Source organism: Chlamydomonas reinhardtii, chromosome 12 (genome assembly GCF_000002595.2).
Source record: "Chlamydomonas reinhardtii strain CC-503 cw92 mt+ chromosome 12, whole genome shotgun sequence".
Lineage (NCBI taxonomy): Eukaryota > Viridiplantae > Chlorophyta > Chlorophyceae > Chlamydomonadales > Chlamydomonadaceae > Chlamydomonas > Chlamydomonas reinhardtii.
Genome location: NC_057015.1, coordinates 7,236,006 through 7,254,661, shown reverse-complemented (window position 1 = coordinate 7,254,661; position 18,656 = coordinate 7,236,006). Strand labels below are relative to the sequence as shown.

The window sequence follows — 18,656 nt, the reverse complement described above, 5'->3', positions numbered from 1 at the left end:
GGCAGCAAGAAGCGAGGCTCGTGTTGCTGACATATTGATTTGCAAACTACTCGCTCGTATCCGTCGTTGTTACTTACAAAATCATCTTCACAATATGCGTTTATGCAAATGTGCATACGGGGTTGCATAATCGTTAGCAGGGCCTCCAGATGGCATGACGGCACGGCCTCTCATCCCTCATCCCCCAGCCCCCGCACTCGACTGCCCGCCTCTCCCCCCAGCAGTCTTCCGTCATCTAGCGGTACAAGTACGTATACATATGAATTGCATGACTATGTACTATGAAAGACGATGCACAATGCATGACACCAAAGCATGGTCCGGCAACTTGTAACCACACACGACACCTACTGCCACTTGAGCGCGTCAATCGCGTTCTGCACCGCTGCCAGCGTCTCGGCAACGTGCTGGAGCCACGCCTCGTCCCCCCGGGAGACCAGCGTCCGCGCCTCATCCACTGCGTCATTGGCGTTGCGCAACAGCGCGGCCGCGTGCTTGGCTTGCTGGCTATTTGGCGAGCCCTGCACGCTGCTCATTGGCGAGGTCAGCTGCGAGCCCCACGCCTGCGCTAGCGGCTGCTGCTTGGGAGTTGACAGCAAGCCCTCGCCGCCATTCACGCCACCCTGACGAGGCGTCACGACGGCCTGGCCGTCCACGTGCGCGGCTGCGCCTGCCGCCGCCGCCGAGTCCGCGCCGGAAAACAGCATGGGCGCCTGCTGCTGAGCAGCGACCTGTGGTGTGGACCAGGCAGCCGCCGGCTGCTGCTGCTGCTGCTGCTGCTGCGAGGGCTGGGGGTGCTGCGGGTACTGCTGCTGCAGACCGCGTGCTGGACTTGCGGGCGCGGGGAAGGTAGGGCTGCCCCAGCCCAGCGGCGTGGATTGCGAGCCGCCACCGGTGCTGCCGCTGCCGGCCGTGCGAAAAGCCGGGCTGCCCCAACCCAGAGGCGGTTGCCGCGCCGGCGGGGCCGGCTGCGAGTGCGTCGCTGTCGCAAACGCGGGGTCTGAGACAGCGTCTACGCCAGGCGACACAGCAGTGGATTGCGCGGCTGAGGAGGAGGAAGCGGCTGCGGCCTGTTCCTGAGCATACATGGGATTCAGGACCATGAGCGGGCTCGCGTGCGGCAGTCCCGGCGCCTGCCATTGCGGCGGCACGCCCGTCCAAGCCGCGTGTGCCGGGTTCAGCTGCTGCTGGTGCTGGTGCTGCTGCAGCTGCGGGTACAGCTGCGCGCCTGCGGGCCCTTGCGGCGTGCCGAAGGGAGCACCTACACTTGCTGACGTGCCACTGCCGCCCGCAGCCCAAGGCACCGGCCCCGCCGCTCCCACACTGCCGGCGTAGGTGGAAGGCCCGGCGGAGGAGGTATATGATAGAGAGCCGTCGCCGTCACCATCGCCACTACCTGTGCCACCGTGCCGCCCGCCGCCAGTAGCGTAGCCTGCCGCCGCCGCCGCCGCCACGGCGGCCACCCCACCATACGGCAGCAGCGGCAGAGCGATGTCACCGCCGCTGTCGCTCCTCTCAATCGACCGGCCCGACGCACGCGCGTCCTTTGACGGCGTGACGAACAGCGGGTTCACGAACGGCGCCGGCGCAGGGCTGGCAGAGGCGCCAGCACCAGCGGCGGGACCGGATGCGCCTGCCGGCTTGGCGGGCGTGCCAAACGGCGAGGCACTGGCGGTGCTGATGCCGGAGTGCCAGTAGCCGGCGCCCCTGTTGCCGCCGGCAGGCGCGCCGTAGGCAGTGGAAGAGATGTCGGACAGGCCTGGCGACATGGGCGGAACCGCTGCAGCACGGCTGGTGCCGAAGGCAGCGCTGCCGTCGAACACGCCGGCACCGGCTGCGCCGGCTGGCGACCTTCCGGGCTCCTCCATGAAAGCCCAGGTTGGGTCACTGCAGCCGCCGCCCGCACGACCACCGCCGCAGCTGCCCGAGCTGGAGCGGCGACTGGACGCCCCGCTGCCGCTTCCGCCCAGCGCCTTGACGCCGCCAGCACCGGCACCAGCTGGACTATCGCCGCTGCTAGCACCACCAACGCCTGCCACGCCGCCGCCTGCGGCGTTCCCAGCGAACGGGCTGCTGCGGGCCGAGCGCGCGGCGGCGGCCGCCGACGCGGTTGGGGTGGGTGCGCTGCCGCCGTCAGACTCGTGCACAGTCGCGGAGGCGGCCGGCGCCAGCAGCCAGGCGCAGTCGTCCGCGTTCTCCGGGAACCCAATGTCAGGCAGAGCCGTGGGCCGTGGGCTACTGGTCATGCCGGCTGAGGCCGTTGCCGCCGCAGACGCATGCGTGCCACCGGCGCTGGTGCCAGCACGCAGGCTGAGGGAGTGGCTCAAGCTGCCGCCGCCCGACTGCCCCGCGCCGTGGCGGGCGGCGGCCGAGCCCAGGACAGGTGCCTCCGCAGACACGCTGTAGTCGCCTGGCGGCAGTAGCCGCTGCTGCAAGTCCATCCACTGCGGGCTGCCGCCTTCGAAGAATGCGGCGCCGGCTGCAGCCACAGCAACTGATGGCGACGCGGCTGCTGAAGTATGTGCGCTCGTGGGGGCGCCATCGACAGCGCCGGTGGCGGGGCCGCGGCCGCTGCCAGTGCTGCCCGCGCCGCTTGCCATTGGCGAGTAGAGTGCGGAGGCGACGGACGACGGCACGGTGGTGGCGGAGATGCTTGGGGACGTGGTGGTGGACGGCCGCGAGCCCATGCCGTCCAGACGCGCATGGTGGCCCCCCTGCGCCGCAGCAGCACCTCCTGCAGATGGCGAGGCAGGTGCCGCCACAGCAGCGGCGGCGGCGGAGGACTCCGCCGCCGCCACGAATGCGCACATCGCCGGCACGGGGCCGTGGGTGCAGACAGAGGTGCTGGTTTGAGACGCCTCGGAGGGCCCTGACGAGGATGTCGGCGAGCCCGATGCCGCGGGCATAGGCGCTGGTGCGGACCGGCTGGCGCCCACGAACCCCGATGACGCCGCGTCTTCAGCAGGGCTGGCTGTTGCGAGGTTTTCGCTATCGGTCATAAACATGCCTTCGCTGTGCACCCCCCCGTAGTGTCGCGGCGGATAGCTGACACGGTAAGGGTAGGCGCCGCTCGCGGAGGCCCCGTACGCCGCTGCGCCCGCTACAGCAGCAGCAGTCAGGCCGGCGGCTGCGGCAGGGCTTACGCCGGCAACGGCATTGCTGCTGCTGTAGCTCGCGGTGGGCGACGGTAGGCTAAGGTCGCTGTTGCCCCTGTAGAACCGAAAACAGTAGGCATTTCGGCAACATTAGAGGTAAAGCTCTGTGGCTGAAGGCGCCATTAACCATCACACATCAGGTTTTGCCTCAGACGCACACCTTGCGCCCGATTGCCGCACCTGAGGTCGAAGCTGCCGGCACGCGGCTCCGCCGCTGCCCCGCTCGTCGACGTCATGTACCAGTCCTGTGCGCCGCGCGGGGCCCCGCCAGATGCGGCCGCCTCAGCATCAGCACCCGGCGCCAACTCTGCGGAAACCGGCGAGGATGATGCCGCAGGGTCCGATAGCGAGCTCACGCCGGCGAAAGACGCCGGCCGGCCGTCATAGACGTACACACGCTGCGTGGGGCTCTCGGTGAGGTGCGGCGAGTCCATGGCAACGGAGGCCGTGCCTGGCCGCATCGGACTCGTGGCTGCCGAGACGCGCAGCGGCTCCGTCTGTATCCCAGTCTCCGCAAAGCGCGGAGCGAGCGCTAGCGGCACGGAACGAGCGCTAGCGCTAGCGCTGGCTGCCTCCACCTCCACCTCCACCTCTCCCGCCTGCGCCAAGCTGAAAAGCACGCGCACCGGCGTCTCGGAAAGATGCAGTGGCCGCCGCCGCCGCGCGAATGCGGCCACCGACCATGCGCCCTCGCCCGATTCGGCCACGAAGGCCGCCTCCCGCTCCAGTCCGCCACCAGCAGCCTCGACCTCACCCTCCGCGCCCGCCTGCCGGGGCATGGCACCGCTGGCTGCTGTAGGGGTGGCGCTGCGGATGTGCACGCCCGCGTGGCCGCCGTCCCGCATTTGGTGCGGGTGCATGTACGGCTGCGGGTAGGAGTAGGCGGAGGACGCGCCTGGGCTGGCGAGGGCGGCGGCGTTGTATGACGCCACAGCGCCCGCCGCGATGGCGGTCATGGCCGCCACCGCGGACAGCCCAATCAGCGTCAGCGGCGCCACAACCGTTGCCGCCAGGCTGTTGCCGTAGTCCAGCGGCACGGGCGCCTGCGCGGGGCTCTGCTGCCGATGCGGATTTGACACAGGCGTCAGTGCGGAGGCGTCAGGGGCCGCACGCGTGGAGGCCGCCGCCGCTGCCGGCGAGCCGCTGCTCCCTTGCTCCGAGGCTCGTGCGGAGGCGCTCCGAGACGGCCCGCGCTGAGGCAGGCCCCCACCCCCAAGGCCCCGCGCCGGTGACGAGGCATCTGGCGAGCGCTGTTGTTGCTGCTGCTGCTGGTGCCGCTGCCGCGAACCCCCTGGGCTGGAGGTCGGGGTTGCCTGCAGTCGCGGTGTGGACTCGGGAGATTCCTGCCCAGGCGTCCAAGCCGGCGGCTCCAACGTCACCGCAGGGCGGCGCGCTGCGGCAGCCTGCGATGCCGCTATCCCTGCCACCGTCCCAACACCTGCTGCGGCCGCTGCAGCCTCAAGCCCTGATGAGGCCGCGGCTGGCGAGGCTGCAACTCCAATCACAGGGGACAATGACGACACCTGAATGAGGCTTGACCCACGCGCCGGTGCCGGGGCCGAGGTGGATGTGGCCCTGGCGGCGCCTTCTGTGGGGCCAGCGGCAGTGCTGGCCTGTGGCGAAGCCGCCATTGGCTGCGACCGAGAACAGGAGTCGGCGCCCACCATGATCGAGTCCTCTGCCATGGGTGGTGGCGGCCCGCCCGCCACAAAGCGTGGTGCTGAGGCTGACAGAGGCGGCAGGCTGAGCGCCGCCGAAGAGGAGGGCGGAAATGTGTACGATTCGGCCGGCACTGGCGGCGGCGGAAGTGGTGAGTACCGGACCGGGCCGGACGGCAACGTGGCGATGGTAGCCGGCGTGGACACGCCAGAGGCCGTCACCACCGGCCTGCCGCTGCGCGCCCCCGCCGCACCGGCCTCTGTGAAGGAGTCCTCGGGTACGGCCGGCGGCGGCGGCGGGCCGGACCGCTCCGGCTGCTTCACAGACCCGCTGGCGGTGGGCGACTGGGAGGCTCCGACGCTGACCCTGTCGCCCAGTGGTGACTGCCCCGGCGCGGACACCCTCCGCTGCGCCGCCGCCGAGCGGCGTGCGATGCCGCCGCCGCCGCCGCCGGCGCTCGCGGGCGCCTTATGATGCCGGTGCGAGTTAGCCGCCAGGACCATCGACGGCGAGGACGGCGACGCATGGATGGCTGCGGCCGCGGACTGCTGAGCCGGGCTCGTGGCAAAGGGGCTAAGCGACGTCATGGCGCCGCCCGCACCGCCAGTTGATGCCCGGTCCCGCGCGGCCGCTGCCGCCGCACCGGCCGTTGCGGCCGCCGCCGTGGAGCTAGGTAAGGTCGAGGGCACAGAATGGGAGTAGCCCAGAGGCGGCGTAACGTCGGGCTGCCCGGGCGGCGTGCTTAGCGGCTGTGAAGAAGAGGCCAGCGCCGGCGCGGCTCCCTCCTGGTGCTCGGGCAGCTGATCCTGAGACGGCTTCGACGCTGATTGCGCAGCGCTAGCCGCATCTGCCCGCTGCCGTTGTGGTGGCTCAGGCACTGCTTTAGAAATGGTGAGTGCAGCCTCCTGCTCCTGGGGCACAATATGGTGCTGCTGCGGCTGTGGCCGCTCCTGCTGCTGCGTAGCGCCTTTGCCCTCCTCGTCATCCGACCCCGCAGGAGTGATTTCTGAGTGTGCATACCCGTTGGCCAGGGCCGCTACTGCTACGGCTGGTGCCGGCCCTGCAGCGGCAGCGCTGGCGGGCGCCGTCGAGGCAGCAGCGGCATCCCCCTGGCCCTTGAATAGCTGCCTGGCCGGTCCCTGTTTTGCAGCCCCTGTACAAGCAATCCACACATAGCCAACGGCTTCGTAAAGCTGGTGAAGAAATGCAGCCCAAGCACGCCCAGCGCACAACCGGCCCCCCACAGCATACACGCTGTCCGGAACCGCGCCACTGCCCACCTGCCGCCTCCTCCAGCTCCGCGGCCTTGTGCGGGACGGCCGGCTCCGAAGCGCTTAGCGTCCCGCCACTGGACGTGGCGGTCGTGGTGACGCTGCCTGCTGTCCCAGCCGTCTCCTGGAGGCGCTTATTCAGTGCGTCGACGAACGCCTGAGGCTCCTGCGAAGTCCCAGTCCGACACCAGTAGCAGTCAAACGTTTCTTGCTCGCCCCGCCCCGGCATATTCCTGTTTTGCTGCTTTAGGCGTCACGGAGCAAAGCCGCCGCGCAAGGACACACAATGCTGGTGGGAAGATAGCCCCGCATACCTTGAGTCCACGAATGTACAGCGGGTCCCCGCCACCTCTGCGGGAGACGATGACCTGCGAATTGGGGACACCGGCTTTAAGTATCTGTCCAGTGCAGGGCTGTGTGACCGAGCCCGTCCCTGAGCCTATCGCTGTCTGGCCGCATCGTGTGCTGTCGCTCCGCCCAGTGCGTACCTTGCTGGCACGCGCTCCCCCGACCTCGATCCACTTGAGCTGGGCGCCCGCGATGTCCGAGAAAGGAAGCCGCATTCGGCCTGAGGGCCGGCCAAGGCGACAGGTCAGCCAGCGTGTTCGAGGCACTCGACAGCGGCCTACATCCGCACCCCCAGGGCCGCACGGCACTTCTACCGCAACCCGCGCACTCAAACCTCATCGATACACCAGAACATTACACAGGGGCCTCCGCAACGCCCACCGTTGGGCCGGGCGTAAAGCACGGCGTCACTTGACAGGGCCACGCGGGACAGGGTTGAGGAGGAGCCGCTGACGCTGGGGCCCGCCTGAGGCCGAGGCGGGCTCGGCGGCTCATTCACACGAGGCGCAAAGCACTGCAGCCAGACCGCTCGCCGCTTCGCTGGCCTTGCGCTCGCTGCCCGCGGCGCAGCAGAGCTGGGAATTCCATCCGCCTCGCCGGCTCCGCGGAGTGGAAATTCTTCCAATACTTCGTCATCACTTGATTGCGGTACTGCCATATTGTTCATACTGGTGTCGAGCGAGATTCGCGGGTCAATGTGGTCAAACATACGCTGCGCGAGGCAGTGGCAGGCGTGTAAGTCATCTTTATGTTACAGTGAGTCATATACCTCCGCTGCGTGGGAAAATGCAGTCGGTTCTTTGCTCAGACTCCAACAGGGACCATGCTCGGACTCCCGAGCGGTGCAATCGTCGCCTTCCATCGCGGGCAAACTTTTCTTATCTGACAACATCAATAACGAGCACTTTTCGCGCTGTGTATATCATTTGCGACCTTGGCTCAGTCAAGCAGGGCGGGAAACTGGAGTGAAACTCCACTTCCCTGGCCTCTTTGGTATTTGCTATGTGCTGATGACAATTTGATTTACACTTGCAAGCATTTAGGACGACGCTTTAGATCGGCACGCACAAATGTTCGGCTTGGGGAAGCCCAAAACTCGAGAGGTTGCTCCGGACAAGCTCCGGACCGAGGCTGTATCGCATGAGCTGAAAGCATCAATTGGCATCCCAGGCACGGCTGATGCGCTGGCGTATGAGCCTGTGCAGGGAGCCATCGCGGTAAGGACGGTTGCTCTCGACATTGTGCGTTCGCCACCCTAGTTCGACTCACGCGCATGTCACGATCGCACAGGTGTCGACCAGCGATGGTAAGGTGAAGATATTCGGCGCCCCCGGCGTTGAGAGAACCGTGTACTCGCACGCACGCTACCCGTACGCCACACGACAGCTGATGTGGCTGCGTAACCGGGGCGTGCTGCTCCGCGTCTCCAAGGCAAGTAGCGGCGCAACAGCGGGGCCACGCCAACCCAGGTGCAAACTGCCTCGCGGGACTCCGCGGAGGTGCGGGCAGCCAGCTCACAGGGGCGGAAGGGCCCGGTCACCGGGCTCCTGGCATCAGGCTGTGGTACGGCATTATGGCTGGAGCAGGGCTGGCGGAGGGCAGCTGACAGAGCGCCTTCTCCTGCCCCGCCGCTGATGTGCGCAGGGCGGCTTCATGGAGTGCTGGTCGGTGACGGCCGGCAACCGCAGCCACGGCGGCGTGCGGTCGCTGGGGAGCGTCAAGGTAGGCGCTGGGGAAGGCGCCGGGCACGCTCTGGTAGCCTTCCGATACGCCGCCGGATTAACATGACTTGGCGTGGCTGCATAGAGGCAGACGTCATGTAATAGCTCGTACCAATACCTCACACCACGTCATTCTAAAGCAGAACACTTGGACACGCTTCCAGGTGCGACACGACAAGATTTGTTGTGTCGCGGACATGGCTCGGGACCCATACGTGCTGATGGGCTGCGCCAGTGGCGGCCTGCGCATTGCCATGCTGGCAGACGCCGCGGGGGCCGCCACCTCGCAGCCGCGGGCTGTGCGCAAGCTGGTTGTGGCGCCCTATCGAGGTGGGGCAGTGCAGGGCGACACGTGGGCTGGGGTAGGAACAGGGGCAGGCCAGCTCCTGCGCGGCAGCAGGCAAAACAGTCAAGCAAAAGCACTCAGAACGCGGCCGCTGGCATTTTCGCGCTCTTGGTGTCGCGCTCTGCACAACACCACTCGCCACAGCATTCACACCAGCGTGCCTGTTGCTCGGCCAATGTTTGTGAGCCTGTCCGTGCAGTGCGGCGCGAGGAGCTGGGCGGCGAGGGCGAGGTGCGGCAGCTGGCGGTGCAGTCGCTGGGGCCGGTGCACCGGGCGCTGGTGCTGTTCACGGCCGGCATGGTGGCGGTGTGGGACCTGCGGTGAGTGGCGGGCGGCGGCGGACACCTGCACGGCAGCAACCCATATCGGCGAGGCCCGGGGGATCGGGCCCCGCGCCCGCACCCGCGCCCGTGCTCATCTGGGTTCATTTGGGTCCATCTGGGTTCATTTGGGTTGGATACTGGGCACTAGGGCCAGTCATGACAGAGTCCTGCCGGGGCGCTCAAGGGAATTCACGCGCTGTGCCTGACGGCGGTGCGCTCGCAGGGCTGCGCAGCGGGTGTGCTGCCTGGACGCGGCCGCGGAGGACGCCGCGGAGGCCTACCCGGCACTGGCTGCGGCGGGCGCGGCGAGTGCGGTGTGCTGGGTGGGCACGCGGCACGGCGACTTCGCGACGGGGCACGAGGACGGCAGCGTGCTGGTGTGGTCGCTGCCGGGGCTGGAGGTGGGCGAGCCCAACGTGGAGGCGGCGCTGAGGTGGGGCCGGCGAGAGGGCTGGGGGTAGTCAAGCGCATGCCCATGTGGATCGAGAACTGGGCGTTCAGGAAGTGGAGGACGGGGTTGGGGGATGGGGTTTCAGCTTTTGGGCGGCCGGGAGCAGCATAGTCAAGCGATGGAGTGCGGGTTGGCGGGGTGGTGGGCCAGGTGCGGATTTGGCTCGGGTGTGCAACCGGCACGGTATGCGGAGCACCAGCTCAGCAGGGGCTGGACATAGTATAGTACGGCAAGGGCTGGTGGCTGGTGGCAACGGGCCGCGTGTGCTTATGCCATTATGGGGTGTGCAGGGTGGTGCCTGGCGCAGCGGAGCCCATCCGCATGCTGCGCTGCGCCTACGGCGAGGTGGAGGGGCTGTTGGTGGTGGGCGGCGGCGAGCCGGAGCAGCCCGAGGGTCTGGCGCTGCTGCCGCTGCCGGAGCCGGCACAACAGGTGGGTGCGTGCATCAGGGGTGCTCTTGAGGGGGTGTGGAGTGGAGTGGAGTGAGAGAGGCGGAGCACGAGTGAGAGGTGTGCAGGACGAGCATGGCTGGGCCGATGCTGGCCGTGGTGATTGGTATAACGGCAGGGCTAGGAGCAGGGGCGGGGGATGGGCTGTCTGGTGCGATGAGTTGCGGCCACGCTGGTGGGCTATGACGGTCTTTGGTGTTGCTGCTGCGTGCACGATCGTAACCGGCTGCTTGTGCATTGCGTGGCCAGCAGGAAGAGGACGATGGAGGAGACGAGGAGGATGCGGAAGAGAACGAGGACGAGGATGAGGAGCAGCATTTGGTCGACGACGAGGATGAGGAAGAGGCGGCGGCGCGGCGGGCGCGGCGGCGGCGGCGGGCGGCCAAGCGCCGCACCCAGGGCCGCAAGGACAAGACGCCGGCGCCGCTGAAGCTGCCGTGGTTCGGCCACCTCATCGGCTTCACGCTGGTCTCTCAGGGCCGAGCTCTGACAGGTGGGCGTGCCGCTTGCTGCCTCGCGGGTGCGGGCCTGGATTCAGTTCGCGGCTGCGCGCACTGCTTACGACGGGCACTCCGCAGCTGCAGGACAGAGGTGTAGACATGCACAACACCGAGTGTGTGAACGCTGCTGCAGCCACTTCGCTTGGGCCCCCTTCCCCTAGGCTGGTATCTACAACCCCCCTTCCCCTCCTGCCCTGTCCTCTCCTGCCCTGCCCTCTCCTGCCCTCTCCTGCCCATGCTTCATGTGACACTGGTACCGTAACCGTAAACGTAACCGTAGCTGGCCCCTCCTGCCCCATCGTCCCACGCCCCTGTCGCTGCCCAGGTTATGAGGACCCTGTGGCGGTGCTGCAGCTGGTGGAGGGCGGGCAGCTGGTGCTGTTCGACCTGGCGGCCAAGGCGCCCGCCAACGTGACGCCCACCTTCCAGCAGCGCACCGGCATCACCGTCACGGAGGCGGCGCTGGTGCCCGTACGCAGGTGGGGCAGCCGCTGACGTGCGCAGGTGGAGGCGCAGGGGGCGCGGGAAGGGGGCTGTGCGTTGCTGAGCACAATGGATCAGGGAAGGGAGGCGCGGGGCGCCGCAGGCATGCTGCAAAGAGCGGCGGAGAGCGCAGCATGACGCGAAGCGGGGGCTTGCCAGGGGCGGCATTCTGCCCAAGCGACATACCCTCCTGTTTAAGTTCCTGTGTTTCCTCCTCCTCCTCAAACACGCACGCATGCAATCGTGCATTCCTGGGACCCCACAGGCCCTCCGGCTCGGCCCCCACCGCCATCAGTCTGGCCGGCCTGCGCAAGGTGGCGGCGGAGGCGGAGGCGGAGGATGAGACGCTGAGGGACCCCAGCGGCGGCCTGGGCGCCTTTGAGGCGGGCGTGCCGCCGCCGCTGCCCGGAGACGCATCGTGGGGACTGGTGTATTGCACGGGTGGGTGTGCACGCATGCGGTTCAGTGGAAGCCACGGGCTCCCAGCCATGGGCACAACGCGCGGCCTTGCCAAGTAGCTGCTGCCAGGGGTTGCCATGTTCCGAGCCCCGACGAGTCTTGCCAACCCATCCGCTCCGCGATCCCCGCCTTCCTCGCAAACCCTGGCCCTCCAGGCTACAAGGACGGCGGCGTGTGCCTGTGGGACCTGCACGGCGGCAACACCCGGCTGCTCGCCTCCGCGCCCCTGGGCGACGCTGCGGACCCGTCCTTCTTCGCCGCCGCGCCCTCCGCCGCCGCCTCCGCCGCCGACCCCAGCAGCAGCGGCGGCGGCGCCGGCAGCTCCAGCCCGGGCTCGGTCACGGCTCTGAGTCTGGTCTGGTCCACGGGTCTGGTGTTGGCCGGCCACCACCGCGGCGAGCTGCGTGTGTACCAGTTCAGCGGCAGCGACCGGACCGCCGACTGCCTGGCGTTGGACAGGTGAGCGAGGACTGAGCATGGCTTGGTGGGCAGGGTTGGTGGGCAGGGTTGGTGGGCAGGGGCAAAGCGGACGAGGGAGGAAGGCGGTGAGGGGCAAAGGTGGGTAGACCCGCGCCGGCAGGCCTGCAGAGGCTTGATGACCCGGGCCGAGCAGGTTGCCATTGCAGTTGCCCTGCTGAGTTCATCGCCGGCTTGGCCTGCTTCTTCCCTGCCTGCAGTGTCAACACGCCCGGCACGGCTGTGTCGCTGTGGCAGCCGGCGGGGCTGCAGCTGCGGCTGCGGGTGCGCGTCAGCTCGGGCGAGATCACCAGCCTCGCCTACTGCCAGGTGCGTGCTGTGCTTCGGTGTTTGTGTGCTGGAGGCTGCAGCTGCGGCTGCAGCGGACTCGTATCCTACCGCCAAAATGGACCGCTGCCCTAGCCCGCTGTCGTGCTACCGCCAGGACTACACGGATTTCAGTACGTGCTATGGACAACTTTGATACGTGCTATGCACAAGCACTTAAATACGTTCTATGGACAAGCACTTTAATAAGTGCTATGGCTCCAACACACCGTGTGCGTCAATAGGCACTTGCCCTGTACCCACAACCGCCTCCCGCATCCTCAATCCCCGCCGCACGCACAGTCCATCCGCGCCATCGCTGTGGGCGACAAGTCGGGCGGCGTGGCGCTGGTGGACACGGGCCGCCCTGTGGTGCGCTGGTACGCCATGCCCTGCAGCGGCGCCGCGCTGGCGGTGGCGCTGGCGCCGCTGCCGCTGCCGCCCGCCAAGGCACGGCTGCCGGAGCTGGCGGGCGCGGGCGAGGAGGGCGCACCCAGTCACACCGTGGTGGTGGCGGACGCGGAGGGCTGCCTGGGTGAGCGGGCGGGCGGTGCAGGCAGTTGCATGGGAGGGGGAGCGGGAGGTGGCTGAGGCGCTGAGGCCTGCATCGCAGGATTGCTGGCCTATATCGCTTTGGAGACATACTAAGGTTGCGCGTTGCCATCCAAATTTCTTTTGGTTTCGCGCAGCGGCGCTGGACGCGGCGCGCGGCTGCTTTGTGGGCAAGGGCGGCGAGCTACGCCCCAAGAACCACAGCTACAGCCTGTGCCTGGAGCTGCTGGACGAGAGCTACAGCCCGCTGTGGAACCGGCAGCAGCTGGGCGCCGGCTGTAGCCAGGCCGCGCTGGGCGGCGGCGCGCCGGGCGGCGAGGGCTCGTCTCGGAGGAGCCTGGGTGGCCGGGGCAGCGGCGGCGGCGAGGAGGAGGAGGGGCACGGCTCGGGTGGGGATGAGGACGAGGAGGACGAGGAGGCGGATGATGCGGATGAGGACATGGACGTGGACGCGCTGCTGGCCCAGGCCGCCGCACATGTGGGTGACAGGCGCGCGGGGTGCCGCGGGATGGCGGTCGGGATGGGGTGGGGCTGGGCAGCGGTCGGCAGCCGTAGGCATCGGCCCTCGGGCGTCGGACACAGCTTGGATAAGGGAGCGGACTGGTGGTTGTGGTTGTGTCCGGCTTTGTTGGTGCTCAGTCTTGCTTCACACGTTGGCGGTTACCGTGACTCTGGTGCGGTCGCGGGCGTTGTGCCACGCAGGTGGACGGCTCCGGCGGCAAGCGGACGTCCGGCTCCGGGGCGCGCGGCTCCCGACACAAGAAGAGCGGCGCGGGGAGACGCGGCCGTGCGGATGACACGGAAGGTGGGCTTGCCACAGCTGCATCTGTATGAGCACATCACCACTGTCACATGCTCTTCTTGGTAACTGCGGTACCTGCGGTATCATGTCGCACGCGCCTCCGATTGAGAGGGACTCGACTCAACTATGCCAACCCGTGTGCCGTTTGTCCCCGTGTTGCCGTTTGTCCCCATGTGCCGTTTGTCCCTCGCAGACACCAGCGGATCCGTCCTGGCTGCCTGCCCCGACCCCACCGGCCACCACGTCCTGTTGGTGAGCGCAACTCCGTGCGCGCACCTGCAGCGGTCTGTTGCAAGTCAGCTGTCGCTCGCCTCTGACCTTGCATGCCCTGCTGCACCTCCCAACGCGCTCCACTTGTCCCTCTCAATCCCCTTAACACCTTGCCATCCACACCACACACCGCCACGCCGCTCCTCACCACGCCGCGCCGCTCCTCGCCACGCCACCCCACTCCTCCCCACACCGCTCCTCACCACTGCTCACCATGCCACGGCCACACGCCCCTCAGGTGACGGACCAGTACCTGCGCCTCTACTCGGCCGCCAACGTCATGGCAGGCGACCGCACCGTCGCAGCCAAGCGCCACGTGGCCCCCGGGCAGCAGCTCGTGTACGCGCGGCCGGTGGCGGCGGGCGGCGGCGCGGCGCCCGGAGTCATGGCGCTGGCCGCGGCGGAGCACGGCCTGAGCGTGCAGGTGGGCGCGGGCGGACCCGGGCGGGGTGGGACGTGGCGCCTCCTCTTCCTCCTGTCCCCTGCCCCCTGGTCATCACCGTCATCGTCTAGTCTCACCAGCCATCGCCAGCGCCTGACTACCGGAAGTCATGCCTCCTGCCTCCTCTTCCTCACCCAAGCATAGGCCACGCTCTCCTCCTCGCTCTATTGCAATGGGTTCGGTTCAGGTTGGGCTGGTATCCCCACACACACCCTGCCTCATCAACCCGCCCCCCGGTCGTGGGTTTTGCTTGTCGCGTCCGCGTGCCTGTCTTGTGCTGTTGTGCGCGCCACCGAGCCCGGGCGGCGACATTTATCGCCGGCGCCGCTCGCCCTGCTTCTCCACGACGCCTCGGCCCACATCCCATAAGTATTATCGCTTGCAACTAACGCCTCTACCTGTGCTCCGCTCGGTTCAGCTTGGTTTGGTTTAGTTTGGGCTGGAATTTACAACCCAACCCCCCTGCCTCATCAACCCGCTCCCCCCCTGCCCGCTTGCCCCCCTCTCCCCTGCGCACAGGTGTACTCGCTACCCTCCCTGGAGCTGGTGCACGAGTCGCCGCTGTCGGGCTGCCTGTCCTGGTACTGGGACGTGCCGCCCGGCCACGCGCGCAAGCTGGGCCGGCTGGCCGCCACGTCGCGGCTGGGGCAGCTGCAGCTGCTGGGGCTCGGCAACGAGCTGCTGCAGATGGGCGTGCTGGCGGGTGAGGCGGGGGCAGGGCATGGGAGGGAAAGGGCGGAGGGCAGGGAAGGGGGGCGGTTGGGACGGGGGCGTGGGCCGGGGGGAGTTGCGGGCCGCGGGGAAGTGGGAAGGGAGTTGCAGGGGGCTAAGAGAGTGCGGGGAGGTGCTATCGTGGCAGAAGCGGGGCGGCATTTCGTTTAGTGACGCGGCAACTGGGCCTCTGGCGGGGTGCTGTAGTGTGTCCTGTGCCGCGGCCTGATCCGCTCTGTGTTGCGCCTGCCGGCCCAGGCCTGCCGCCGCCACTGCTGCCCAGCGGACTCTTCTCCGCCGACGCCGCCTCCGCATCGCTGGAGGCCGCTGCCGAGTACGAGGCGACACACATGGCGGTGAGGCATGCATGCACGGCGCGATAAGGATATCTTGGTCTTCTGGATTCATGTCGGTTGTGGTATCGGCGGGTTGACTGGGCGCTCCTGGACCAACGCGTTTAGCTTGTTCTACCAGCGCTTTCCGTAATGCATTCTCCCACGTATGCCCTCTGGCCCGTTCGCATGTTGCAGGCCACGGGGCGGTTGAGTCGGGAGCCGAGCGCCCCGGTCCCGGAGAGCCACGTCACGGAGAGCGGGCCGTCGGACATTATTGACGGTGAGCAACAAGTATGGCGTTATGGGGTGGATCGTGTCCAAAGTCGACAAACACCTGGACACGAAGCCCGCAGCACGGATGTGTGGAGTTTCGGTACACCTTCCGGACAACAACGTGCGGCGACTCACCATCGCCCACGCCATCCCCTCAAAACCCACTGGTGCTGCCCCCGGTGCTGGTTCTCGGTCAACTAAAGTAAATGGGACTGTAACAAACCACACACCCGACCCGTCCCCATTCAAACAGGCATCGACTCGCCTGCAGTGCGCACGGAGGGGCGGCGTGTGGACAAGGGGCCCGCGGCGGCGGTCGTGGTGGCGGAGAAGACGGCGCTGGTGGCAGAGAAGGCCAAGGAGGCTGCCAAGGAAGCCAACGTCACTCTCACCAAGGTCTTCAGCAAGGTGCAGCAGGTGGGCCGGAGGAAAGGATTGCTTCCAAATGTTTGCCCCGAGTGCCCTAGCAGAAGGTTACGATGAAACCGGCCGGCCCTGGCTATTCAGGCCTGCCGCAGGTCGCGAATGCATTCGACAGTCCTAACGGCACCGCCAGACCTGTGCCTAGGTCTGCACTGCACGTGCATGGGCATGTGCATGCGGGCCCATCTGCCCTGCCTACTACGCCTGGCCCCCACACGCACTTGCGCGCCCCTGCCCGTTCCGCCACTGCTACGGCGCCTCGCAGGGCCTGACCCGCGCGGTGGAGGAGACCACCAAGGGCGTCAAGACACTGGCCACCGGTGTGGCGGGCGGTGTGGCGCAGGTGCAGCAGGCGCTCATTGACGGCTCGGGCGGCGCGGCGGAGCAGGCGGCGACCGCGGCGCCGGCAGGTGGTCGGAAGATGCCGCCAGGTGAGCCTGGCGTTGGCGTGGTGGCACGCGCCCGGCGCCGGCAATCGCGACAGCGCCCAGCTCACTTGTCCGTGCTCCGTGCTACCTGCCCGCTGCTCTCGCACTCGCCCATTACCATGTCCTGTGCCCTCGCCTGTCGCAACCACTCAACCTGTGTGGTCCGTGTGTGGCGTGAACCCGATGCCTCTGCTGCGCAGCGGCCGGCGGGCGCGGCGGCGGCGGCGGCGGCCGCAATGCGGAGTGGTACGCCTCTCTGCCCGACCTGGGCATTGTCTTCAGTCGCACAGTGCCCGACGACGACGCCGAGCTGATGCGCATGCGGCGCAAGGCGCGAGCCGGCAAGCCCGCCGGCGGAGCAGGCGGCAGCGACGAGGAGGAGAGCGCGCAGCCCGGTGGGGGCGTGGAAGAGGAGGAGGATGACGACGTCAGCCTGCTCAGCATCACGTAAGTGCGCCGCGCCTTGTCAGGCCGCGCGGCAGCAGCACAGGCCGCGCTCCGGGGGAGCCCCAGCCCGGGCAGGGCGGGCAGGGCGCGGGGAGGTGGGGCCAAGGCGCGGCGAGGGGGGGCTGCCGGACGTGTGCCTCGCCCTCGTGCTGCAGCAGTATGGCAGGGACGCCCTAAGCTCACTACCGTCACGGTCCTGCGGTGTGTTGCGTACCCGCAGAGACGACGAGGACGACAGCAGCAGTCCCGCCAAGCCGCGCCCCCCCGGGCGGCAAGCGGCTGCGCCGCCGCCGCCCGCACAACCCGCCAGGCGGCCGGCCGCGCCGGCGCCCGCTTACGGTGGCTCGGCGGCACGCAGCAGCGGTGGGGACGAGAACTCAATGCGGGCAGACCTGTTCGGTGAGTGTTGCCAGGATTTATGAGAGCTGAGCCCTAGCCCCTCTTCCCGAAGCAGTGGTGCGGTGGCCGTCGTGGCGCCAGTCCTGGTGCACATTTGCAATTCATGCATGTGGCCACGTCGCATCTCTCTGCATCTCTGGCCCGCTTGCAGGTGGCGCGCGGCCGTACACATCGACAGGTGGCGGCGCGGGCGGCGCGCGCGCCTCTGGGGCTGCGCCCGCGCCGATCTCCGCGCCCAAGCAGCGCACTGCAGACGAAATCAAGCTCGCCTACGGCCGGCCCACCACCACCACTGCAAGGTGCGTGGGCGCGAGAGCCCGCGTTCAGCACAGGCGCCTGCGTATAAGTGTGTGCACCTGTTTTGCACTGCTCTTGGGGCGTCGAGAATGCAAGCGAGCACAGCGCCGGTGACTGTGAAACTTAATTCTCGCATAACTCTGCCGCAACCATCTGTTGTTCACGGCTTGTTCATCTCTCAGGGCCAACGACGTGCGAGAGGTCATGGAGCAGAACCGGAACAAGCTGGCGGAGCGCGGCGAGAAGCTGGGCCGCCTGAATGACAAGGCGGCGGACCTGGAGGCCAGTGCTCAGGGCTTTGCGGACATGGCGCGACAGCTGGCGGAGCGGGAGCGCAACAAAAAATGGTGGCAGCTGTAAAGGGGCGGCTGGAATAATGTGGAAGAGGCTTGGGTGGACACGCTTTCAAGGCACCGTGCTGTGCATGGTCGTGCCGCGGCAGCCTTGCACACGCTTGTGTCGTACGAGTTTGCGTGTCATAGGTGCAGAACTCCGCCATGGGTGCTGGCTGGAATGTTGCCAAAGCAAAGCCGTGGCTGGGTGCGCAGGAGGCTGCATTAGGAGGTATAGATTGTATTGGTTTCAAGAGGGACCTGCTGACGCAGTTCACGGTTGTAGTGGGCACAAGGCATCGCGCAGCTGGGCCATGGCGGCCAGGGAATCTCTGTGCTGGTAGCTGTCTGGAATCTGCAGGGTAGAGACTCGCGCTATCTGCGCCCGACACGACGAGGCATCGAATTGGGTAAATGCATTTTGCGCAGAGGAAGCCGCTGGAGTCAGTGGAGTGGAGAAAAGCGACGAACGCAGAGCGCGGCCGCTAAGGCATTGCACATGTCACCTGTCGGGGCGATGTGGGCCCGCGGCAGGTGGCCGCAAGGTTGTAGAGACAACCCTGTGTAGACAGAAAGGCAGGGCAGGTACGTCATGCGACAAGGCAGGTCCGCAAAGTACGTTGATAGGTAGGACGAAGATACGATGTCGGTTTGCATACAGGCATGGATACGCTCAGGCGGCTCAGCTCGTAGTATGGGCGCAGGCTGGGTAGTATGGGGGCAGGTTTGAGGAGGCAGGTGCAGGTTTGAGCGTGTGGGCAAGAACAGCAAGTCAGTAACTAACTCTGGGATTTGGTCTCACTTTGTGTGAACCATGGCATCAGCTTCAGGTTGTACCGTATCTAGATGGCCTAGGGGTGACAAGAGAATCTCCCCTTCATGGGAAAAGTGGGCTGCGCCCACGCCACGTTGGTTTGCCGGCGCCGCGGTCGCCGCCTGCTCAGGCCGCAATGCCGAGGGTTTCGAAACGACCTGTCTGCCTCATCTCCCGGACACA

At 67.5% G+C, this 18,656-nt stretch overlaps 2 protein-coding genes across 2 annotated transcripts; one reads left to right on the top strand and one right to left on the bottom strand.

Moving 5' to 3' along the window:
- Nucleotides 1-61: 61 nt before the first annotated feature.
- Nucleotides 62-7,237, bottom strand: CHLRE_12g558200v5 (uncharacterized protein). The gene is made up of 6 exons (XM_043069131.1): nucleotides 6,815-7,237; nucleotides 6,574-6,653; nucleotides 6,400-6,453; nucleotides 6,095-6,251; nucleotides 3,336-5,967; nucleotides 62-3,210 (listed from the first exon to the last, which is right to left on the bottom strand). Exons 1-6 carry the CDS (start codon nucleotides 7,089-7,091, stop codon nucleotides 348-350), a joined length of 6,063 nt encoding a protein of 2,020 aa, XP_042918872.1. The 5' UTR covers nucleotides 7,092-7,237; the 3' UTR covers nucleotides 62-347.
- Nucleotides 7,238-7,337: 100 nt separating this feature from the next.
- CHLRE_12g558250v5 (uncharacterized protein) lies at nucleotides 7,338-18,543 on the top strand. The gene is made up of 26 exons (XM_043069132.1): nucleotides 7,338-7,650; nucleotides 7,724-7,864; nucleotides 8,078-8,155; nucleotides 8,319-8,484; nucleotides 8,700-8,820; nucleotides 9,047-9,256; nucleotides 9,565-9,706; nucleotides 9,976-10,216; nucleotides 10,549-10,702; nucleotides 10,972-11,147; nucleotides 11,321-11,624; nucleotides 11,843-11,951; nucleotides 12,252-12,483; nucleotides 12,638-12,978; nucleotides 13,203-13,305; nucleotides 13,496-13,554; nucleotides 13,811-13,996; nucleotides 14,534-14,717; nucleotides 14,984-15,081; nucleotides 15,256-15,340; nucleotides 15,587-15,750; nucleotides 16,022-16,187; nucleotides 16,385-16,631; nucleotides 16,852-17,030; nucleotides 17,182-17,329; nucleotides 17,510-18,543. The coding sequence occupies exons 1-26, from the start codon at nucleotides 7,504-7,506 to the stop codon at nucleotides 17,685-17,687; spliced, it is 4,359 nt and encodes a 1,452-aa protein (XP_042918871.1). The 5' UTR covers nucleotides 7,338-7,503; the 3' UTR covers nucleotides 17,688-18,543.
- Nucleotides 18,544-18,656: the final 113 nt, after the last annotated feature.

What these genes read in the sequence shown, in the direction of transcription:
- CHLRE_12g558200v5 (XM_043069131.1), bottom strand. Translation starts at nt 7,091, where the DNA reads ATGGCAGTACCGCAATCAAGTGATGACGAAGTATTGGAAGAATTTCCA. An exon ending in GCTTTACGCCCGGCCCAACG is followed by an intron (nt 6,654 to 6,814) that starts GTGGGCGTTGCG and finishes GCCGGCCCTCAG; the next exon opens with GCCGAATGCGGCTTCCTTTC. An exon ending in GGAGCTGGAGGAGGCGGCAG is followed by an intron (nt 5,968 to 6,094) that starts GTGGGCAGTGGC and finishes TTGCTTGTACAG; the next exon opens with GGGCTGCAAAACAGGGACCG.
- CHLRE_12g558250v5 (XM_043069132.1), top strand. Translation starts at nt 7,504, where the DNA reads ATGTTCGGCTTGGGGAAGCCCAAAACTCGAGAGGTTGCTCCGGACAAG. An exon ending in TCAGGGCCGAGCTCTGACAG is followed by an intron (nt 10,217 to 10,548) that starts GTGGGCGTGCCG and finishes GTCGCTGCCCAG; the next exon opens with GTTATGAGGACCCTGTGGCG. An exon ending in CCAGCCTCGCCTACTGCCAG is followed by an intron (nt 11,952 to 12,251) that starts GTGCGTGCTGTG and finishes CCGCACGCACAG; the next exon opens with TCCATCCGCGCCATCGCTGT.